Source organism: Dunckerocampus dactyliophorus, chromosome 10 (assembly GCF_027744805.1).
Source record: "Dunckerocampus dactyliophorus isolate RoL2022-P2 chromosome 10, RoL_Ddac_1.1, whole genome shotgun sequence".
In the NCBI taxonomy this organism is placed as follows: domain Eukaryota; kingdom Metazoa; phylum Chordata; class Actinopteri; order Syngnathiformes; family Syngnathidae; genus Dunckerocampus; species Dunckerocampus dactyliophorus.
The window spans coordinates 28,318,147-28,343,022 of record NC_072828.1 but is presented as its reverse complement, the minus strand read 5'-3'; the positions used below and the strand labels follow the sequence as shown (position 1 = coordinate 28,343,022).

Genomic DNA, 24,876 nt, shown 5'->3' with positions numbered 1-24,876 from the left:
CCCCCCAGTCAAAAACCATGCATGTTTATTTGCCGAGTGTTTTATTGGTTAATTACAGGTCGTTTGTAAATAACGGTACGTGTCCGGTGATTGACTGACTGGAAACCAGTTCAGGGTGGACCCTGCCTCGAAAATGAATGAATCAAAGTATCGCAATCTGCATGCACTTACGTACACAAGTGACAACTGGTGACAACCACTTCCACAAAACAATGCATGTATAGTTCAAAACACTTGGCAGGGGATGGGGTTATGGATCAGAGTAATGACTTGCTTTTGGGTTATAGGTTAGGGTTAGGATTCAGGATAATTGGTTTGTGTCTGTGTTATGGGTTAGGATTATGTTTAAGGGTTATGGGTTTGGGTTATGCTTGGTGTTTAGGGGTTAAGAGTATGTGTTATGGGTTAGGGTTATTCTGAAGGGTTATGGGTGTGAGTTAGTTTTACGGTTATTCTGGAGGGTTATAGGTTAGGGTTATGCATTTGGGTTAGGGGTAAGAGTTATGGGTTACAGTTATTCTGGAGGGTTATGCATTTGGGTTAGGGGTAAGAGTTATGGGTTACAGTTATTCTGGAGGGTTATAGGTTAGGGTTATGCATCTGGGTTAGGGTTAGGATTCGTGATTAGGGGGTAAGGGTCAGGGTTATGCTTAGTGTTTAGGGGTTAAGGATTATGGTTATGGCACATTTCGCCACCCCCTTACCACTTAAGACAAAAGAAGACATTTGACATTTCTTGCTAATAAATTATATTCACATAAACATCCTAATCCAGTACACTGACTCATACAATCGTAACAGCATTTTAACAGTGCAAAAAAAATCCCCCCCGCCCAGTTTTCTATCACAAATACAAGCCTTACATTGCATTCATGTAATGTGTGCATTACCACTTCAAAGCTGTAGAAGTACAGAAGATATCTGATGCCTAATCTACGTTGTACAGCGAGGACAGTGTTGGAGCACTTGAAATGTTCTTGTTAGAAGAGGTGATGGTTTATGATAATTGTCCTCCATCCCACAGTCTGACGCTACAAGACAGCAGAGTGATTCAAACAGTAATTGCAGGTTTCATCATCAGAACTGCCAAATCAGCCTAGCGCTGGGTCGGTATTTGTGTGTACGAGATTCCAAGTCAGTTGAGAGGAGGCGGTGTAGTTGAACAGCTGCTCATCCGGTCGGAAGCCGTAAGCGCTGACTGGACGGTCTGCTGGATCTGGAACCGACGTCACAAACTCATCCGACACGCTGGAAACGCACAAAAGGGTACGCATTGCTAACATTGCTGGCGTGTTACTCGGAAACGTGTGTTACTCGGTACCTCCCCATATACGCCTGCCCCAGCTCATCATTCTGGAAGTTGCCATAGAAGTCTGGACTGATGGCACCATCCGCTGAGATGATCCCATCTGTACAAAATGTTGGGGGAAAAAGATGAGTGACATAATTATGAACCACGACTCGCATGATGCGCTGCTTATTTAGATTTCAATGGGCAATGACATTGATTGGGGTATGATTATATTTAGAATGCGTTACGTACCTGCACTGTACAGGAGATCAGGTCTCTCTAAGATATCTCTGTTCTCCGTGAAGGATTCTCCATCCTCCCCGAAGAGTAAAGGCTCTCCCGTCTCGTCCATCTGCCGGTTCTCCACCATCTCAAGCCACTGGCAGTTGTACCAGCGGAACTTTTCATTCTGTATTCTCTTCCCCCACTCTTCATCGTACTCCTAGACGATGAGGAAGATGGAAGAACGTTAACTCATTCAATACCAAAGACGTATTTATACATTTTAAAAAACATATTTTTTATATTTTTTTTGCGAGAGGCAAAAAGAGGTGATGACACTACTCTCCACTAGTGTATGTCACTTTTACAGCAATTTGAAGCCATCAAAACCACCACAAGGTGGCAGACGTGCATTTGATAAGAGTTCGTCAGGGATCACAGATGGAAAAAAATCACACATGACAGGAAGGAGGAAGTGAGAGAGCGTGGAGGAGTGTAGCGTGCAGAAGGTTACACATTGTAGGGAAATTTCAATGCATGCACACACATAGTTCAGTTCCAAATGTGAACATTATAAATAGATCATGGAGTTATATTTGTACAAAAATTGTTATATTGATGTAAAACAACCCTTTTTTGTGTTGTTTATGTTGGTAGAGTTGTTTAGATATTTGAGCTGTCACAAAAGCAAAAAATATTTGTGTCAAAGAAAAAGTTATGCTTAAAATGTACCTTTTCACAAGACGTTGGGAACTGATATTTGACCTATGTTCTACTGCTGATTACTAATGAACGGAAAAAGGTAGAAACAAACTTTTTTTTCCTGATGAAAGACGGGAGTCTAATGTTTCTTTTGGTAGGTTCCATGTTTATATAACCATAGAACACAATGTTCTTTCAATGTGCCTTGAAAGATCAGTCAAAATGGTCTAAAACGGCCGCTACTGAAGGGGTTGAATTTTGAAAAATGGCTGGGATTGAATGAGTTCATGACATTCATCACTTGGCTGAATAGAATAAATCATCAATGAGCAAAGCTCTAAATCAGAACAAAAGTTAAAATAAAAATAAAGTATGTTATATAAATATAAAGTTCAAATAAATGTAAAAAAAAAACTAAATAGCTACACAAGTACACCTAAAGACATTGAGAATAAACATATAAAGACTGTAAAAATAGCGACCAATTGAACAATTCATGACTAATTTGCAAGTCTCCCGTGAGGGTTTCAGATTCGTTAAACCTGATGGCAGTGCACGTGTGAGCATTCACAGTGCATTCACACTTGGTGTTCCAGACATTAAGGCGTTTGGAACCTTCAGCCACCTCGTAATGACACGAAAAAAAACAAAACCTTTTTATGCAGTCAGGAGGCCAAACAAGGCGCTAAAAATAAAAATAAACAATAAAAAAATACTCACAGCGATGATATCTAGTGTGTTGTCACAAACTTTACGGATCTCGGCGTTGCTGTCATGCATCAGGTCAATGAGGTACGTCGGGGCCTCTGAGAGCAACAATCAAGGCAGTGAACTGGGAAAATGTTTAGATGACGGAATGGTTCGAATCAGAGATGTGAACTTGTAAAAATGGTTCATTCTTTTTCAATTTGGTCGCAACACGTGAAATCACAGAAAATGCATGTTTTGGAATGTGTCATTTAGGAATGGAACATTTTCCCTCTGTTGTATATAAGTGCTGAGTGCTTTATGGATAGCGCTTAAGACAGAAGTCATGAAGAGGAGGAACAGAGTTCCTCTTCGGAGATGGACTGGACTTGGCTAGACCTTCATTGGCAGCTAACCACTCTCTCCAGTGCTGGCATTACAAAGGCTTGTACTCACTCCTGTTAAAGTACAAGTATAAGTTTGGACTCATAGGCTTATTTCACAGCTGATAGAATGAACCCATGTTGATAGACACCCACCGTGTCCTGAGTGATGTTTGAAGAGGTTGAGAACAGGTAAAAATATGTGAATGACCATCAACAACCCCAGCAGTTATGAAAAGGATACGCGTGTCTTTGATGATGACATCCCTGGTGGCTTTGTGGAAGACCATTTGGTAGAAAACGTAGACAATCTGGCAGACAAACTCATCATCCTCCTGTTGGGCTGAGGCGGAAACAACGGCAAAGCATCCGTTCTCAAAACAGTCGGTCGTTCAACACAGCAAACTTGTGAAGCACAGCTCATAAGATCGTAGCTTCAAGTAACAACACACAATGTTTTAGTATTTGGAATGTATCGTAGTACAGTACACCCTCGTTTATCGCGGTTCATTGGCTCCAGTTCTGACCGTGATCAGTGACTGTCCGCACAGCAGGGTTCCTTATTTATAAATGGAGAAAAACCTGTTTTCAACCTTCTAAATCCAGTTTTTAACATGATCAGAGCCCTCTAGACATGAAATAACACCCCTATAGTCTACTTTACACTCATATTGGGGACGCAGCGGCTCGGGAGGTAGAGCAGGTCATCCAGAAACCGGAAGGTTGGCGGTTCACTGTCGCCAGGTCTGCTCATTAGAAGCGACTAATGTTTTTTTGTAAAGTCACTTGCAAGTTTCCAAGTTCCCTTTTGTTTGGGCTTTGTGCTTAGAGAGCTAGTCACTTCTTTCTCTCGCGAGACCTGGCAACACTGGCACACATAGCCCTAGCTGACGATGATGCTATGTTAGCTACGCATGCGTGAGTACAGTATATCTTCTGAATGCCTTATTTTTGCACTTTTGTTCATTTCATCATTTTTATGCTTGTAAATGCTTAATCCAGGCCAAAAACATGACAAATATGCACATTTTTGACTAATGATAGGCCCTCGAGTCAACAGCGGGGAACCGCAATATGATTGTTTTAATGATATTATTTGAAAAAACGTGATAAGAGTGAAGCCGTGAAAGTTGAAGCGCAAAGTGGCGAGGGACGACTGGAGACCCAAGACCTCCTTTGGTGGTCCACAAAGGATACACACAGTGGGGTGAGAAAGTCGGTCACCAGGGTGGCACACATCTCTGGAGGGATTTGGGTCCACGCCTCTTGACAGATCATCTCCAAATCCTGACAGGATTGAGGCTCTCGCTTGGCAACTCAACGTTTACAGATTTGGTCAAATAATGATCTCTCCCATTCTAAGTATCTTTTGTGCACCAAGACAGGAGGAACCTTCACACCGCAGATTTTACATTATTATTATTTGTATTTTAACTTGACTTCATGAATAGTAAGGTCTTCATCCAAATTGAAGAAGACGTTAAGGACATACTGTAGGAATCCACACAAACGGAACTTGTTCCAGATGAAAGCCGTTGGGCTGTTGATGTGCATTTCTGGTTTTTGCAAAGCGGAGGTTGAAGAAGCACGTGCAATATTTGAGCTGAATAGTCCATCCTCACCATTGAGCAGCTCGATGAGAGCGGGAATGATGCCAGACTTCGCAAGCATTGCTGCACACGAGTCGTCCATGGACACGGTGCCGATCAGGATGACCACTTCCAGAATCAAGTCGTCCTCGGCAGCACCTGATGTAAGATCAAAGCAGAGGATTGGCTCATTCAATCCCAGCCATTTTTCAAAAGACAACTGCTTTAAACCATTTTGACTGATCTGATATTGTGTTCTATGGCTGTATGCACATGGAACCTACCAAAACAAAGATTAGACTCTCGTCTTTCATCAGAAAAAAAAAGTTTGTTTCTACATTTTTCCGTGCTTTAGTAAGTTTCAGGAAAATATCAGTTCCCAACAAGAAAAGGGAGAAAACCAGCTTATTGTGAAAAGATACATTTCAAGCATAACTTTCACTTTGACGCAAATATTTGTTGCTTTTGCGACAGCTCAAATATCTAAACAACTATGCCAACATAAACGACATCAAAATATAGTAGTAGTAACAAATATAACAACACCATGAACTATTTACAATTTCCACATTTGGAACTAAACTGTGTGTGTGTATGCGTTAAAATTTTGCACCTTTTGCACGCTACACTCTTCCATGCTCTTCCACTTCCTCCTTGCTGTCGAGTGTGTTTTTACAGGCAAATGATCCATGCCGAGCTCTTATCAAATGCTGTAAAAGTGTCATCTATTGTGCAGTTGCGTCATCACCTCTTTTTGCCTCTCGCGCAAAAACAAATGTAAAAGACGTATAAATACGTGTTTGGTATCAGGTGTTCGGGTATATAAAAACGTTTAACTACGTCGTTACTCAGAAGATATCCATTCTTCTGGATGTGTATGGTTGTTTGATGGTGTGGGCTAGCATTTCAATAGTTTACCAAGCAGGACGGGTCGACTACAGTCGTGGCATTATTCATCCATTTCTTTCCCCACAAAAATATCTGCCAAAAGTCATGGCTAATCACAAAGACTTTGGAATTCTACCTGGTTTAAGTCTGTCTTTCAGGTAGGGCACCAAGTTGTACTCTTTAAGAACCAGTGCCCAGTCCAGGTCGGGAATGGTGAGATTTGCCAGGGTTCCCAGGCACTCGATCACATACTCTTCAGCTTCTTCCTGATTGATCTGAGCTGCCAAGTCTCCAACATGGTCCTACCAGCAGGCAGAAGAGAACATTGAACTTGAGTACAAATGGCAAAACATCGGTAAAATTGACCAAGTGGATATAAAACGTCTACTAATCCCTATGTTACATAACGCAAGGCTGAGGCTATCGCTTGGCAACTACACGTTTCAGCTCCCTTCACACATTTTCTACATAAAAAAATGACACCAATATGCGTAATGTCAGAATTGAACCCATGTTAAAGGGATTGCGTGCAACATTCGCAGAGCGGGGGTGTCCAAACTTTTTCCACCGAGGGCCGCACACTACAAACCAAGGATCAGGATGCGGGGGGACGCTGTGATATTTGTATGCAGATGTAAGAGTCATGTTTTATTTCAAGACAAAGCTTTGTTTTATAAATTGTGTCAACATTTCAGCTTCTTTTTACATTGTGTGAGGCACAGCTGAAATCTGATTGGATGAAGAAACAACTAATAGAGGTTTAAGGTGACATGGGCCATCACTACTGATTCTGAAGGCCCTGGGCAGATTACATTGACATGGCGACACATACACGTACTGGAAGCAGTGCGGCTCAGAGACACGCTACAAAAGGACGATAACAGTCTGTTGGGAATAAATTAATACAATTTCATGGAACAAATACTAGAATTTAAATGAACAGAAGTTGTAAATGAAGGTCAGTGCTTCTGATTGTGTTTAGGCCAGCAGAGAAGGCCCACTACTGGTATAATCCTAAAAGTAAAGAACCCTGACCATTTGACCTTTTCACTGCAAATTTTAAGCAGTTTGACAGCAGTTGCAGAGTATGTAAGTGGAAAGTACGACTACATATCGTCATGCACTTAAACACTGACCAAGAATAAGCTCTTAGTGGGGCCATGGTGCTGGGAAATATTCCTGATCATCTTCATCACCAGCACATCTTTCAGTTTGCCTGACCGTTTCATGAGCATCTTCAACCCGTTTCCTAAGCAGGAAGGAAGCACACGCCTAAGAGAAGGTGGTGTATAAAAGGCAAAATGCTAAAAAATACTCACGTCGTACCTTCACACATGACTTGGGCATTGCTCTTATTGGCAGCCAAGTTGATGCACAGCGAGATGAGCTCAAAGTCCATCTTGTGTTCTCCGAATTCATAAATCATCCTCATGAGCTGTTGGTGAGAGGTTAATAGATATAAATAGCATCTCCACATCACAAGTGTACCTCGGAGTCCTACTTAAAGTGCGTGTACGCATAAAAGCCACAAATACGGCATTGTGATACGCGAGTGGTGTCCAGGAAAAAAAATCCCTTATTTTCAAATGCAAATGTTGAATGTTGCAAATGGTATGGCCTGGTCTCACCTGTGGAATGCAGTCTGTGGTGGCAAACATGGACTTGAATCTGTCCTCCATGCTGATGTGGTAGAGGATGCACATGCTGAGCTGCCTCTGGCCCTCATCAGCTGGAACAAACAATGCATCAATGACTGGCGAGAATTAACAGGTTCACATGTGGAAAACATTAACCGCTGTTTTAAAAAGTGCTACCACTTGGAGGTCAACCGGCATTTGATTATGAACAGTTTGACATCTTATTATAATTTACTGTTTTGCCAGACAGATGAACATTTTCTTGCTTAGAATTGAGATTTTGAGACCTCACACATGAATATATATACAGGGTGGTCCAATAAAATGTTACCACTTTTTAATCACACACAAGTTTTTGAAATGAGAACTTATTCAAAAATTGCATTTACAGATTTGTAACAGAAACATCAAATTAACACTTGATACCAAAGGTTTCCCACTTTGTTTGTTTGTTTTCTACACAGTTCAATAATTGATGACATGTTCAATCCACGCTCCTCTTCTGTGCAGCTGTAACACGCACATTGTAGTTTGTGATGACATTGGCACACATTCTGTGGGGATACCTGAAGGAGAGAGTGTACTGCAACAACCCACAGGCCGTTGAGGCCCTGAAGACCAACATCAGACAGGAAATTCGGAGAATCCCTCTTGAGATGTGTGGCAATGTCATCACAAACTTCAATGTGCGTGTTGCAGCTGTAATCCACAGAAGAGGAGTGTGGATTGAACATGCCATCAATTATTGAACTGTGTAGCAAACAAGAGACCAAGTGGGAAACCTTTGGTATCAAATGTTAATTTGATGTTTCTGTGAATTACATTTAAAAAAAATCAATTAAATAGAAAAAAAATAATCAAATAAATGTACTATCACTATTATGACACTCCCCCATTATATTGCTCTGCTTTAAAGAAACTGCCAATAATCTTTCTGCTGTTGTTCATGAAGGACAGGTGACGGGGGACATCCTGAAAATAATCCATCAAGTGAAAAACCGCTGGCACACATTACGAGTGTTACGAGGTTATTTACTACTACTACCGGAACGCCTGACAGACTTGCTGTAATGACCAGCAACCTCCAAAGGTGCCAGCATGTTGCAGTTAAAACTCAACAACGCACATGTCGCCATTGATATTACATCCAGATGTACTCCAGATGAGTTCAAGGGGGACAGAGGTATTGTTAAGTTAAAACGAAGCTGCTTTCACTGCTTTGAAATGGTCCAAACATGTGTTTTCCATGATTTACCTCGACCAATAACTTAAGATGTGTATAGGCCTGTAACAGTAATCAATAAATTGATTAATCGAACAATAAAAGTTTAATTATGACGCCCTCGATAAATTGACATGTCCATGTATGCGTGTGTTTTATCTGCTCGTCTCTCTGTGCCACACAGGCTGGATGACAAGAGGGTTCACACTGCATCTGTCTGGAATGAAGGGAGAGAGGGGCCCTCATCTCGTTCAGCCTCTTTGTGGAGGCGGGGCTACTAGTGAGTGGATACAGACAGTTTAGCAGTTAGAATGAACAGGGTGAGCATATGAACATCGACGACCTGACACAGACAGTTTTCTCAACTGGGGGAAAAAAAATACCGACAGACGTGCCTCGGGCAGCAGAGCCTTCGTCACGACAGTCAACGCCTACTGAGGCTTTTGGTCGGCAAATATAAACAAAATGGTGTGCACTGACAGACAGTGTCGCTGGCTACATTGCAAAAACATACATACAGGCAACTTCTGTGTCAAGCTAATGTCTCACACAAGTACACTGTACACTATACTTGAGTAGTGGCTCAAATGTGAATTACACCTCATGACGGTAAAAAAATGGTCTAAAAAAATGTTGTCAATAAAATCGACTATCGACGATAATTTGTAGCACAATTATTGACCAGCAAAATGTGTTATCGTGACAGGCCTAGATGTGTACAAAAACAACAGTGCACAAACAAAGTGCGGAAAACAATTATTTGATTTTGAATGTTTAGCCCCTCATAAGATATGAACCGTCCATCATTTTTATGGTTGGTTTATTTTAAACATAGGAAGACTATTTAAAACTATTTTTAAAAACATCCATTAACTCATTAAAAATGACACTTTATAGTACAAAAAATATCGAGGATTATTAATGTTTGCTGGTGTTAAGTCAGTGCTTCAACCTGCTTGAAATGATTTGTCAAACATTTTTAATCCCCACCGCATTCAAGGCAACAAACACAATGACAAGTGAGTTTTTACTGTAGATTACCGAGCAGGGAGGAGAGTTTGGCAATCAGTCCAGCCTGGACCATTTGGTTGCGCAGAGTGGTGTCGAAGGAAAGGTTGAGTAGGAGGCGCAATGTTGTGCTCAGGAGGTCCTCATGCTCACACGGAACAAGCTGGGACAGCTTCTCAACTGCAAACACTTCAGCCTATGGACAACAACTGGCTTTGTTACTTTCTAAAGGGACGCACATTTTTTTTTCAGAATCAAAACATGAACTCGCCACGGCAGATGAACAACTATGAATCAGCAGTCTCCCACTGGAGTGTACGTGCAAGTATGAATCCAGTACTATAGAATCTACCCGTCACCCACTAGTGGGTCTCGTTTTTTTACTCCATTTTAACTCATTCAATCCCAGCCATTTTTCAAAAGACAACCCCTTCAGTACCGGCCATTTTAGATAATTTTGACTGATTTTTCAAGGCACACAGAGTGGTATTCTATGGCCATATAAACATGGAACCTACCAAAAGAAAGATTAGACTCTCGTCTTTCATCACAAAAAAAAAGTTTGTTTCTACCGTTTTCCGTTCTTTAGTAATAAGTAGTAGGACATACGTAGGTAAGTTTCAGGAAAATATCAGTTCCCGACTAAAAAAATGGAGAAAACCAGCTTTTTCAGAAAAGATACATTTGAAGCATAACTTTTGCATTGATACAATTTTTTTGCTTTTGTGACAGCTCAAATATATAAACTGTACCACAACATTAAAAATATTTTTTAAAAAAGGTTGTTTTACATCCAAATCTTTTTTTTTTTTTTCCCAAATATAACACCATGAACTATTTACAATTTCACATTTGGAACTAAACTGTGTGTGTGCGTGTGCATGCGTTAAAATTTCCGTACAATGCGGAACCTTCTGCTAACTCAACTACAAGTATTATGATCAACATTACCATTTTAGTCACTCACCATGTCATTCTTGTTCTCCAAGAAGATGGAAAGTTTCTTGAGGAAGGAGACAACCACCAACAGCAGCTCTTCGTCCTTCCTGTCAAGAATCTTCACAAGCATCTGTACTATGTTTTTGTTCCTCATCTTTAGTTCAGTGTGGGTGTCTTCAGCCAAGTTCAAGAGCAGACATAGAGAAACTGCAGACAAAGTGAAAACGCATCACGTTATCTGGAAATTAACAATGAAACAATGAAAATCTTACGCATTAAAGGGAGTCTAAAAGGAACATAGTGTACTAAACAGCTACACAATAGGATAGCTGCATAAGTGTGCACACAATAAATCATCTAATATAGTATTCAGTCTTTTACGGTATAAACCTGGCAGGGATCCTTCTCTTGAAATGTAGTCAGTGATGTAGTCAACATCAGTAAAGAAATTGCAGGTATTTCTGACAAGTACTTGTAACCAGGTAACAAATTCTGTCCATGCCTAGGTATCCTTATTGCTCCCCATTTGCTGCTGCCAATTAAATCAGTCACATGGTGTGAGCGCGACCAATCGTGCACCCGTAAATATGGCGTCTCTTGTCAATAGATGTATGGCAGTGGGGAAACTTTTCCACACGAGTGAGTTACAGGTCAGTTCAAAGTTCTTTTCACCATATGTTGTCCATTTCTGCTTTTAATGGTTCGTATTCAACTCGTAGGAGCCGCCTACGAACCGAATGGCGAAAGAAGCGATACATAGAGCGATAGACCGTGTAATTTGTAAGCAAGGAATTGTTTGTAGCATTAGCTAGCCGCCTCCATTCACTTGAATGGGCGCGGTTAGCCACCTGGCGACCTCCATTCACTTGACTGGACGCGGTGAGCTATCTAGCGAGCGCCATTCATTTCAATGGACACGGTTAGCTTGATTAGAACATGCCTTATTTCACCAAAATACAACAATGAAACATGATGAAGCGATGCTTTAATTGTAGCCATTGAACACATTTCTCCAAGTGTCTAATGTACTTGAGTATTTAAGAAATGCTTTGTCTAATTTGAATGTTTATTGGCCTAGAACCATACCACTCCTGCCAGGCTGGTAGGGGGGGGGGTCTCTCTTTTGCAGCCCACAAACTTTTCCCCATGAAACATGTCTGCCACAAAATTTCCACACACACACACACACACGCACGCACACACACACACACACACACACACACACACACACACACACACACACACACAGTCATTACCCCTTGACCACTTCACCCTTCTGAAAGACAATTCTAAACCCAGACGTGGATTCATCTCAAATCTATTGACTGGGTGGTTTTGTGCTGCAAGGATCAATCTTGTTAGCTTCATTGAAAACTAAGCGGTTAATAGCCATGTTGTTTATGTATTCATTTTATTTCCTCATTCATATTTGCTAAATTTGCACTGTAAATATTGGTATGCACTATTGTATTTTTCCACTCTTGTTATGACATATTGCACTTAAAAACATTCAGTCATCACGCAAAACAACAAAAAACAGAAGAAAATTCTAGTTTTAAAGTAAATTTGGGAAGGGCCCAGGCAGTCCAGACCTAAATCCAATTTAAAATGTCAAGTGTTTTGCTTTTCGCCGTGCTCCCCACACTTGGAGGGGTGTACCAACGCTGAACAATTAGGCAGGACTTCACTCAATAAGCCCAGACTGTTTCCTTTTTTCCTTTTATTTTCCAGTAGGTGAAAAACCGGCTGTCTGTTCAGCTCTTGTTGGTAGTATTCTCACAGCTCTGTGGAGGAACTAAAACCTTTGTTCTGCTATATAGTGGCGTCTCTTTACTCTGCTTAATTTGACACAGCTGCGTAATTAGCGCGCTCGCGCACCAGCCGATTAGACGGGAGCGCTCACCGCTGTACCTTTCCATGAAAGTAAATTGGCTTTGATCATGTGACTTAACTGGCCGAACTAACGCCGAATTGTATAAAACCCCTCTCTAGTAACCTGGTTAAATACGGGAGTGGATGTGCGCTACCAAGTGCTCTCTTAAAGAAACCTGCGCTAATCTAAACAGGGTTCAGCCTGTTGCCGAGCGCGTCACAGGGCCGCTACACTCGCGGGCTCGCGCATCAGCCGGCAAAACAGCTGATCGCCGTAACACCTCCCACTCAAGCTTTCTGGACTTAGTCAGAAAGGTTGCAAAACTGAAAAGGCGAACAACTTACCAAACACCTTCCCCACTAGGGGCACTGCTCCTCTACAGGTAAAAGAACTACAAGCCGCCTGACATCTCTGCGCAATACTACACCATTAGACCTCTCTCTCCGGTCACTCAGAGCTGTGGAGTGGATCACTGCCTGCTGATGGTGGACTGAGGCACAGTTGCCTGGAGTGACAAGAACCTCAACATCCCTAACAACGCCCTTTGAATCGGGAGCTACAGTGACGACTCTACCAAGTCTAAACTGCCCCCGCAAAGCATTTTGATCACAAAGCCAAACAACATCACCGACGGAGACATTTCTTTCTGTAGCATGCCATTTTGATCTAACAAAAAGGTTTGGGCCAGCAAGCTGGGACCATGCTTTCCAGAACTCGTTGACTTGGACTTGGATTTCTCTGAGCCGCTTGTAGGGATAGCCCTGGAAATCAAAAGACTTGGAGTCACCACTGTGAGAGGCTCGGCCCATGAGGAGTGAGTTTGGTGTCACGTACTCCACGCGGTCCTCCCGACTCTGGACTCTCGCATCAATAGGGCGCTCGTTTGCCAGGTTAGCTGCCATTTGGAGGGCTGTGAGGAACTCACTGAAGGTAAGATTAGGCGACTTGCTCAAACTTTGAAGAGCTCTCTTGGCAACCTTCACGGCAGCTTCAGCAGCTCCATTCCGATGTGGTGAGTCGGCAGGGTGTACTTTCCAGGTCCAGTCTGTCCCATTTGTCGCTGCATACTCCTCGAGGCTAGCTCTGTCTTGGCTCTTCAGGAAGGCATACAAATCCCCCAACAAGGACTTTGCACCAATGAAGTTGGTCCCAGGATCTGACCAAACCTTGAGGGGGTGGCCTCTGATGGCAATGAATCTTTGGTAGGCCATTAGGAAGCTCTCTGTGGACATACTGTTGACCAGGTCTATGTGCAGGGCCCGGCTCGCCATACAGCAGAAGATGACCCCCCAGACCTTCATGGATACTCTTCTTTTGACATCGTCCTTCACCAGGTAAGGTCCAAACAGGTCAACTGACATGAACTGGAATGGCGCAGCAGGTCTTGATCTTTCCCCTGGCAGGTCACCCATCACCTGTTGACAGACTTGAGCTCTGGCCTTCCTGCAGTGGACGCACTGGTTAACGGCTTTCTGGGCCAGCCTTCTGGCTTGCACAACCCAAGCCCTCTTTCGCATCTTGAGTAGAGTCCCGGCAACTCCTTCATGCCCTTCTTGGTGACTCTGGCGTGCAAGCAAAGTCCCCAGCCAGGTGTCAAAGGGGATCAGAGGAACAGCCAAGCCGTCTTCTTTGAAATGCTGGATTCTGCCTCCGCATACCAATAGCCCACTTGCCTCGTCCCTGTACACGACCAGCCGGTCCGTTGTGGTGCTGGGAAAAGTAGCTCCTACTTGTGCCGCTAGACAGAGGTCTCGGAAGGCATCCTCTCTTTCTGCCACGGTGACTGTGCCATTGAACGGGACTGCCTCCCACTTTGATCTTCCTGTGCCACGAAAAAACTTCTTTGCTGCCCTCCAGACCAGTGCGAGTGACTTTTCCAGTCTGGTTAGGCTGCTGAATCGCTGAATATCCATCAGACTTGTGACAGCATCTCCGGCAGGAGGCCGGTGCAGATCAGTGGGGCTTAAGATTAGTTCAGGCCTGGGCTCCGCCTTCTCTCCAGCTCGGGTCAGGGCAGCAACAAACGTCTTTCTCTGGATGCGCATGAGGTTCTCTTTGGCCTTGACAGCAACATCTTTGGCGGACTTCACTGGCCACTCTGTCTCTGGGAGACTTAGGAACTTAGGACCCTGCTGCCACTCTGTGCCTTCGTCCAGCTCCTTGGGGCTCGCCCCTCTTGAAATAATGTCTGCAATATTGAGGGGCCCAGGGATCCACCACCAGTCTTGGACATTTGTACTGCCTTGGATCTCCCCAATTCTGTTGGCAAAAAATGTTTGATAGCCGTAGTTTTCACGTTGGATGGCTCCAAGGACTGTCTGGCTGTCGACCAGGTGGTGCCACTTCTCCACATGGATGCTGCAGTGTTTCTGGAAGTGCTTTTTCAGACGAGCTGCATAGACTGCTCCGCAGACCTCAGCCTTGACAGCGTCCCCCTTGTGATCTAATGGTGTCAGTCTGGCTTTCGCTTCGACTAGTCGTATGGTCACGTCTTCTGGTACCTGCCACCGAAGGTACAATACGGCACCATAAGAGCGTTCGCTACCATCAGAGAAGGTGATACCACAGGGCTTGGTACATGGGTCAGGTGGCGTCAAGGCTCTGATGAACCTCACCTGGCTGAGCTCAGCGTAGTCTTCCAAGAGGCAGATGGCATCTTCACGGAGGCCCTCAGACAAAGGCGCATCCCACGTGTCTACTGCTGGACTGTAGTTGACCTTTGCCTCCTGGAAAGCTCTCCTCACCAAGATGGCTCCCTTTTGTTTGACAGGAGTTGCAAGGCCTAGGGGGTCGTATAGCCCAGAGACTTGGCTGAGGAGCTCTCTTCGGGTGAGTGGATCTGGCGCGCGAGCCCTGACTTCCTCTCTTGACAGGTTTTCTTCGAGTCTCATTTTCCTTTTCTTTTTGGAGAAGTTCACAGCTACCATCAAGTGAAGCTTGTCACTCTCAGGATCATACCCAAGGCCCAGGGCTTTATTGTTCTCCTCAGAGAGTTGGTTTGGGAGGACCATCACTGGGGGTGCTTCCTTCTTTAAGTGCCTTGACTCTGACCTCCCACTTTGGCCGGAGTAAACCCATGGCTTCATGTAGAATCCTCCGGCTTTCAGGATGCGCTCAACATTGGTCGTTATTTGCTTGAGCTGGCACAAGTCATCATGCGAGGTCAAGATGTCGTCCACATAAGCGTCTTGCTCCAACACTCGACGCTCTCCTTCAAGATGGCGAAACATTGGCAGGTTGGCTGTCTCCCGCATGGCAACTTGAGCGATACAGCCGGCTGGCTTATCGCCTATGTTAACTCTAGTGATGGCGTATTCCTGGACGTCCTCTTCCTCAGAGTCTCTCCACAGGAAGCGATGCAGGTGTACTTCCCGGTCCTCAAGCCATACAGAATTATACATTTTACTGATGTCCCCAAGTGCTGCGAAGACACCTTGACGAAACCGGGTGAGGACAGCACGGATGTCATTGAGGACGTCTGGACCCTTCATGAGCAGGTCGTTCAGGCTCTGGCCTCTGAATTTCTGGCTACTGTTCCAGACGAGGCGGACTGGCGTAGTCACAGAGCGGGGGTTTGGGGCAATCAAGTGGCTGATGTACCATACAGGTCCAGACCAGCTTGCCAACTCTTCTTTGGACAGCTTGACAGCAGCGTTCCGCTCGACCATCTCATGGACTTGAGCTCTGTAGGCCGCCTTCCATCTTGGCTCCTTTGCCAACTGCCTTTCAGTCCTCAGGAATGCTGCTTCGACTGCTCTCCTGTTGTTTGGCAATGTTGCTGGATCCTGCACCCAAGGGTACTTTGCATGCCAGTGTGGTTTCTCGCTGTGGCGATCTCCACTGATGTAGGTCAGTCCACTCTTTATTTGCTCCAGCTCTCTCTCCTCAGAGATTGTCATCTCCTTCCCTCCAGGTTGGCAATTTCCACATCTGCAGCCGCCACACCTGGGCTCACACGCAGCCCCAATACTGTCCCACCTCCACCAGTCTATGAAGTCTCGGTTGGCAGCAGACGTGACTGCTTGGGTGAGTTGAAGGTGATGAACTGGGCTCCTGCTAGTGACCTCCTGGTATGCAACAGCTGCTGTGCGCATGGAGCGGGCAAAGTGGGTTCTAGATCCATGGGCTATGACTTTAACATCTTCCATGAGATCTGGATGAGAGCCACCCACTGCTTTCCCAAGGGGACCATCCCACAGGACAAGGTCACCAACAGAGCGCACTTTTTGGGGGACGAGTCGGCCTTCCTTATGGCTGATGAGGAGCTTGATTTTAGTAGGACGGACCAGTTCATGAAGAGGGACATCCGGGAATATTTTTTGCAGTGTCTTGGGTGGTATGTGGCGATTGACCTCTGCAATGCTGTCCAGTCCGTAACACACAAGCTGGTGAGACCTCAGGGTTCCCTTTGCAGTTGTGACCCGGATCTTCAGGAAGTAACGCTTGGTGTCCACTGTCACTTGCATCCCGCCGACTCCATGGACTATGAGCGTCACATCCTCACTCCTCAGGTTTAGCTCCCCTGCAGCCGCATGAGTGATGTAGTTCGTGTCAGACGCCAAGTCAATCAGGGTCCCAATCCTCTGTCCAGCATTTGCAGTAACTTCCAGGATCATCATTATGACAGGGAACTCTTCGAATCCACTCCCTGCCAGCAAACTCCTCTCAGATACGGCTGAACTGAATGTCTTTGAGACTGAGTTGCAGAAGACATCACGACACCGCTGGGCTGAGTCAGGGGGCAGGCTTGTCAGGAACTCTTCCTGGGCCTCTGTGTACTTTTTCCATCCCCCTTTTGCTGGACTGAGCTTTGACTTCCTTGGCCCATCTCCCTTACTTGTAGCCTTGGGACAGAGGTAGTAGTGATGACCCAGGCCTTGAGCATCATTACACCCCTCGCTTTTGCACAGAAAGGTGGTCTTGCACTCTGCGTCATCATCGTGGACCTCCAGGCACCTCCCACAAGCGCCAATTTTTTTAACTGCTTCCTTTTTCTCTGCTATTTTGAGAGCTTTGAACTTCTTGCAGTAATAGAGTCTCTTTCTATGGCCCCTCTCTCCACAGACAACACAGGATGCTTGGGAGCTTGAGGAGTTGGTGGTTTTTGTTCGGGCATGTTTTTGTGGGACTCTTGACTCCCTCCTGCTAGGGTCATCATCCCTGAGCTGGTCCAGCTGCTCATAAATCTTTTCCTGACTTCTCAGAAACTTAAGGAGCATGTCAAACCTCTCCTCAGGTGATGAGGCTTCCTCTCCTTCCGACACATGGACCAGCCACTCCTTCTTTAAGCCGTCTGGCAGCTTACTCTCCAGGGACTTGGTAACGAGTGGATTTTTCAGGGCCCCAGTGTTTCCTAGTTCACTGAGGTCATACAGGGCCTTTTCCACGACCTGTATTAAATCGACAATCTTCCTGGGTTGGTAACTTTTTACTGGTGACAGCGCCTGCAGCTCTTCAATGATTTCCAGGGCTATTGCTGTTTTATTTCCAAACCGATTCCCCAGCACACGAAATATTTCATCCGCCGTCCCATATGTTGACAGGCGAAGGTCCCTCACTACTTTGTCCTCCAGGCTGTCCAACAGCTGGATTTTCCTGACCTCCTTGGAGCCAGTTGGCTCACCTTGCCTTTGTAGTGCCTCCCACTCTTTCCTCCAGAGGTAGAAGTTCCGCTTGTTGCCGTCGAACTGTGGGAGTGCCGTTGGTTTCAGCTTGATGGTAGGTGACTGGTGTGGTGTCTCCTCAGAGGGCCGCTTGCTTTCCAGCTTCACCTGCAGCAAGGTAGCCTTGTCAGAAATTAACTCTTGCAGCGAAGTCTCCACATTCCTGACACGCTGCCGGAAGTCAGGCTGCTCTCCTTCTGGGACCCACCGCGTCCATTGGCGCATGGTCTGTTTTGCCATCTTCACCAGCCCCTCAAGGTTGCTGAGCATGAGATCGTATACCTCCAGCTTCAGGCTAGGTTTGTTGGCCACCACCCGCTTGCACTCTTTTTCAGCTGCTTCCACTGCAAGGGAGAGTTCGGAGCAGCCAAAGTTTTGCCATAGGACCCTCTGGACGGTGCCCTCCACTTCTTCAAGCCTCTGTTCACAGTCCTCTGCTGTTTTTCTCACATCTGCATTGATGTACTCTTTAGCAGCAGGTTCGAGCTCCACCTCCTCAGTCAAGGTCTCCACCTCCTCATTTGCCTCCAGTACCTTTTCGACCTCAAGTGTGACCTTGCCGAAGGCATCCACCAGTTCTTCTGCCGACATTTTCTTGCAAGACTTTAACAATACGTTTGCTTGTCGGGTAAACCGCTGTTTGGCAGTCGTTCTCTCCCTCTTCAGCTGCTGCAGGGATTTTGACTCGGCCATTTTGGGCTTTACTGAGAACTTTGGGACACTGGACTTGGACGCAGCAGCGGGCGGGGCCTGGACGCAGCAACGGGCTGCAGCGGTTTTTCACTGTCAAGTGTTTTGCTTTTCGCCGTGCTCCCCACACTTGGAGGGGTGTACCAACGCTGAACAATTAGGCAGGACTTCACTCAATAAGCCCAGACTGTTTCCTTTTTTCCTTTTATTTTCCAGTAGGTGAAAAACCGGCTGTCTGTTCAGCTCTTGTTGGTAGTATTCTCACAGCTCTGTGGAGGAACTAAAACCTTTGTTCTGCTATATAGTGGCGTCTCTTTACTCTGCTTAATTTGACACAGCTGCGTAATTAGCGCGCTCGCGCACCAGCCGATTAGACGGGAGCGCTCACCGCTGTACCTTTCCATGAAAGTAAATTGGCTTTGATCATGTGACTTAACTGGCCGAACTAACGCCGAATTGTATAAAACCCCTCTCTAGTAACCTGGTTAAATACGGGAGTGGATGTGCGCTACCAAGTGCTCTCTTAAAGAAACCTGCGCTAATCTAAACAGGGTTCAGCCTGTTGCCGAGCGCGTCACAGGGCCGCTACACTCGCGGGCTCGCGCATCAGCCGGCAAAACAGCTGATCGCCGTAACATAAAATGTGTGCTCAAAAGGCATAACTTTGAATTCTGGCATTATTGGAGCACTTCTGCAATGAAAACAAATGTTTTAGACATATATATGACACTTATATGTTGCTTTTCGGGAACTGAAAGATGCTCTCATGGCTTTCCATCACGGTAACTTTTTGCATTGTCATTTTATGAGTATCGCCATGAAATGGTAAGGTTAGTTTACCTCTGAGAAGCTGCTCCTGTTTGGTCAAAAGGCTTTGATACTTCTTCAGGCACTTTTCATACTCCTTCTTCAAATGTTGGTTCTCTGACAATTCTTCATGTGAAACTAGTCAAGGCACACAATCACCAACACCAGGCTATGTCCTTGTATGGCAATACTGACACACATTGTTGTTGTTTTTTTAAGAGGATGTTTCGTCTGTATCGCTTTTGAAAAGGATATAGGCCTTCTTCTTCCTTTGAAGCTCCTCTTGCCACAGATCATGTCTCTTGAGCTCGTGTTCAATGATGTTCATACACAAGGCCCCAATCTTGAAATGTGTAACCAGTCCATGAAACTGGGAAAAACTAAAAGATAACATTTTAGACTTTCGTGAAGAAGTGTGGTTCGATCCATATTTAACATTATTAATAAGAGTAAATTTAGTAGTCGGCTAGTTTACCTTGAGAAGCAGAAGAAGATGCAGATTATGGTTGTTGCCAGATCCACACTCTGTTTCCAGTCCTCCCTCAGAACTCTAGCCAATGCTGCTAGAGCCATCTCTAGCAAATAATACATTATAGAAACATTACAGATATGTACATTTTAAAATTACTTGATGAATATTCATGAAATATGTATAATACATAATATGAAGAAATTAAAATCTAAAGAAACATAACATTATACATATAAATATATATACTGTACATACAGCGGTGTGAAAGTGTTTGCCCACTTCCCAATTTCTTTTTTTTTTTGTATGTTTGTCACACTTAAATGTTTCAGACCATCAAACAAATTTGATGTTGTGTAGTCATTGACTAATATTTAAATTTGTTTGATGGTCTGAAACATTTAAGTGTGATAAACATGGAAAAAAAAAAATCAGGAAGGGGGCAAGCAAACAGTTTTTCACACCACTGTATATAATATATAACAAATGTAATAAATTTAAATATCCCACCCAAGAACCGTAATGTGTTGTAACACGTTAACAATTTGATGACGTATTTCCAAAAATTAAAACTAAATGTAATAAATTGTGGCTATTGTTTTTTTCTGAAATACCATTCTGTTTGAGTTCCTCTAGGTTGTCTGGGTTACGGGCCAGTTGAAAGATCAGTGTGGCTCCCCTGATTTTCTCCTGGATATCCTCATACAGCAGCTCCAGATATTCATCAATGCTGTTGATGCTCGCTTCCTCATTGAGCTGAAAAGACAGAATACATCTGTCTTGACCCGAGAGGCCTGTCACAATCACTACAGTGGGGAAAACAACTTTTGTAAAGCAATGCCTCATTTATCGCGGTAAATTGGTTCCAGACCTGACTGTGATGAGTTTCCGCAAAGTAGGATTCCTTATTTATAATTGGAATGTTTTTTTTTTTGTTTTATTTTCTTTTCTTTGAAAGTTTAAAAACGTTTTTGCTACTACCCAGTATAGTAGACATAATTGGAGAAAATAAGACATAAATAAGACACAATATAGACTCTCACATGTTGGCATTGGAGAATTCCTTTTTTTTTTTTTTTTAAACTTCCTGTTATATCCAGTACTTCCTGTGGTGGCTATTGTCTCACCAATGTGACTGACATTGTGACTGACCCCTAGTGTCCAGTGTAGAATACTACATATTATGTAATGCTACGCCTTTGAATGCATCTACCGAATACCTCATATTTGTATGTTAATCATTTAGCCATTCATATGCTTGAAAATGCTTAATTTATGCAAAAATATGTACAATATAAATATGCATAATATAAATATGCATTTTAGGCCGTAGTAAACCATGAAACAGAGATAATATATTGACATATTTTTGGAAAACTGATAGTGAGGCAGCGAAATTGGAAGGGCGAAGTGGCGAGGGATTACTGTATTGTGTATGTACATATATTTTATTCTATTCATCATTACCTCGACGCCAGCATAAGGTGCAAAATCTCTCGGTGAGATACGTTTCTTTTCTTGGTCATCTGCGAAAGTAAAAAAAACACAAAAAGGGAGCTCAGATGATCATGGTTGTATTCATTTAGCAGGTTTGTGGTAGGAACTGCAACTGCTCATGCGTTCATTACCATTCGTCTGTTTGCGGTTTTGGAGATAGAAGAGCAGTTGTTCGACCTCGTTCAGCTTTGACGGGTGAATCAAATGACATTCTTCCACGACTTTCCGAGCTAACGACGACGTGTCCGTATTGGAGTTCAAGCTCTTCAGACGGATGCTGGGGAGTACAGAAAACACAAACTCATTATACTTGACACATTCAAATACATTCAAATCTACGAATGGAATAGTCATATTGTCATTATGAAATGGAAATGGAAAAACAGCTGTAGTTTTACGAGAATAAAGTCTAAATATTAAAAGAAAAAAGGCATATCTTAACAAGAAAAAAAGGTCATTTTACGAGAATAAACTTGGAATATGAGGAAAAATGTAATTTTAGTGGACTAGAGTTGAATTCTGATTAATTTTTTTAAGTCATAATATAATGAGAACCAAACAAAGTAACTTTTGGAAAATTAGGTTGGAATGTTATAGTACAGGAATAAAGTCATGATATTACAAGAATAAAATGTACACAGATTATTTATGTAGGAAGATGAAATATTTGGAAAATTAAAAACTACTACTTTTTCTGGCAGCGGCGGAGAGTTTTCTGTCACCGTCAGCTCCCACCGCACAATGAGAGCATAGTGGAGCTCTACGCATCCATGAATCACGCATGCGTGAGGTGCCACCGTGGTGGATCTCACCCTCTGTCACAGAGCGGGATCTAAAACGAAATGTTTCTTAATCTTCATTAAATTACGACTTGTTACGCTCCTTGGGACACTGTCACTTACCTGTCAGTGTGTCAGAGCGTGTGATTGGAGAACGATATGTTAAACAAGTAGTCTTAACTGTAAGGCAAGAGGTGGAGGCGAGTCCGGATGTAATTATTACACTGTCTAGACTTTGGGAGGCACTGGCCGAAATAAAATATTAAAATTATTTTATTTTTATGATGTGATGGCCCATTTTAAATTAACAAACTCAGAATCAAGTTTACTGGTAGTTGTAAACATCATTAAGATGTTTTTACTCACTTTTTTGTGTCTCCTACAAGGTTATGCTTTTTTCCTACAGCATCTCTTACAATATAGCATGGAAATAATATGCAAATTTGGCAATGGCGTCATCTAGCGACTTCTAGGTCAGCCAATAGCTTCTTTTCTTACTAAGGAGTTGGCAACAGTGGTTGGATCCCTTTCATTTTCAGTATGTAGTGTCGACAGTAGTCAGAACACTCTGTAACTCTGCTTCTTAACACTCCTCACCTCCATGACAGTACAACTCGTACATTGAAGTGACTGGGAAAAGAAAGAGTTCTTACATTTTGTGACATTCTTTGCGTCCTCCGACCATGGCGTCGCCCTGCTCTCCAAGTATCATTGCCTCCACCTCATATTGGACCACTATGGCTTTCTCAGTTGGGTGGACATCAAGAGTGCATCCCTTCACTTTCCTGTCATGGTCAAATACAAAAAGATATGTCAAGACGTTAATAGGCTGGAACACAATCTGGACACACATCATACGGGCGTATCCATGTTGTGGATGTTATTATGCAGCAACGCTAGCTAGTACTGTTTACTAGTACTAGTACTGTTTACTAGCACTGTTTACTCGCTATTTCAGCGTCACCGTAATAATAAACTTGTTTTTGTATTTGACTGGCTAGGTGATGTAAATGTGTGGGTACACCGTGCTAGACTGCCAATGGATGTTTGCTAACCGCTAACAAGCTAAGCTAGTAGCATTTACCTTTTGAGATAGCGCGGGTCCCCGCCTTGTCCACCTTCCATTTCGATGCAAAATCAACGAGTACAGGTATTATTCAGCACCAAGCAGCCGCGAGTTGTGTTCTCGGATATTCATTCAATCGTGTGTTACGGTCCGCTCAGCAGCAGAACACTTTGCGGCAGGTCACGTGATGAAGTCACGTGATCAGGCGCGGTCATCAGCAAAGACAACATGAATGTTTTTTGAGGATGTTAATTATCAACTAAAAAAATTAAATAAAACATATTTGTGTTTACTTGATGATAATGCTTTTTTTAAACATTGGCGTTGTTCTCTGACGATGAACATGACGTCATTTTATGTACAAACTAACGACTTTAAAAGCCCATTGTTTTTACGACACGGCAACGTTAAATTTGACAATAAAAGATCAGTTATTCACCTCAGCAGCAGACGAACGCATTCCGTGGTCATTATTAGTAATTTTTGTATTGCTTAAGCTATTGCATTTAGTTATACATTAGTTTTACATTATACAATTTTTCTGTCTGTTCTTTACTCCTGTATTATATACATTGTTTATTTAATCTATGTATTTAAATGTATTATTGTATAATTGATATATTAACGTTTTATAATTTTTGTTATGCTTATTATTCACTTATCCATAGTATTTTTAGTGTTTGATCCACCTTTTTTGCTAAATGCATTACCTGTTTTCATTTTGTCAGGAAATTTGCATTGCAATTTTTCCGTGCAACAAGAAAATGTTTTGGTTTTTAAAGCCTTTTTGGCATCATCATCAACAACTACACTCGACCCACTGCTACTGTCCCTATTTTTAGACAGAAAAACAATTTCAAAACTATTTTACAATTTGTTAAAAAAACATGAAATATCAATCTTAATATGCATTTCATTGTCAGTGTGCTGCAGACCGAATGTGCACGTCTCGGCATCGCTTACAAAGTTTCAAAACGCACCTTAATGTGCATTTTAACATAGACGCTAAACAAGTGGGCGACCGCAAGCCAAGGCAAATAAGTTTTAGCAAAAATGTTGGATGTGAGCCGAAAAACGCGCTATCCGATTTGCCACTGTGTTTTAATATCAATACAAGCACTGTTAATGTGCTGCAGACGGTATGTGCACGTCTCAGCAGCATGCGGCCCTGACAGCTGATGTCACGGCTCTAAATTTAGTTTGGCTCATGATGGATGAAGAATACGATTCATCTTAACGGTCATATGAAGATGACAGCTGTGTGAAATCGGCAACTAAGACACGCAAGAGTGATACATATATTTTGTATATTGGACTATTTTAGAATGACAGATTGTGACAGACTTTCTCGGAGTGGTTTTTGTCTTTGCTTGCGTTCAGCAGGGACAATTCTAGAAGCCGTGTTTCTATTTATTACTCACACCTAGACTTACAGTTGGGTGTGAATTGGACTATTTACAGTGA

The 24,876-nt window shown here is 43.3% G+C and overlaps 1 protein-coding gene across 2 annotated transcripts; it reads right to left on the bottom strand.

The window, feature by feature from the left end:
* Positions 1-24: 24 nt before the first annotated feature.
* On the bottom strand, positions 25-23,596 carry kifap3a (kinesin-associated protein 3a). Of its 2 annotated transcripts, none has more exons than XM_054789159.1 (20): positions 23,431-23,596; positions 23,000-23,131; positions 21,699-21,844; positions 21,538-21,596; positions 20,685-20,826; positions 20,077-20,176; positions 19,857-19,981; positions 19,635-19,733; positions 10,597-10,775; positions 9,663-9,825; positions 7,391-7,491; positions 7,082-7,197; positions 6,899-7,034; positions 5,899-6,064; positions 4,908-5,033; positions 3,530-3,628; positions 2,936-3,021; positions 1,544-1,733; positions 1,322-1,409; positions 25-1,248 (listed from the first exon to the last, which is right to left on the bottom strand). In XM_054789159.1, exons 1-20 carry the CDS (start codon positions 23,469-23,471, stop codon positions 1,092-1,094), a joined length of 2,451 nt encoding a protein of 816 aa, XP_054645134.1. In that variant the 5' UTR covers positions 23,472-23,596; the 3' UTR covers positions 25-1,091. The 2 variants fall into 2 exon arrangements, with proteins under 2 accessions (XP_054645134.1, XP_054645135.1); XM_054789160.1 differs by having other exon boundaries at positions 6,899-7,011; positions 7,089-7,197.
* Positions 23,597-24,876: the final 1,280 nt, after the last annotated feature.

What these genes read in the sequence shown, in the direction of transcription:
- kifap3a (XM_054789159.1), bottom strand. Translation starts at nt 23,471, where the DNA reads ATGGAAGGTGGACAAGGCGGGGACCCGCGCTATCTCAAAAG. An exon ending in CGCAAAGAATGTCACAAAAT is followed by an intron (nt 21,845 to 22,999) that starts GTAAGAACTCTT and finishes TGTACTCCCCAG; the next exon opens with CATCCGTCTGAAGAGCTTGA. An exon ending in CACCTTATGCTGGCGTCGAG is followed by an intron (nt 20,827 to 21,537) that starts GTAATGATGAAT and finishes CTGTCTTTTCAG; the next exon opens with CTCAATGAGGAAGCGAGCAT.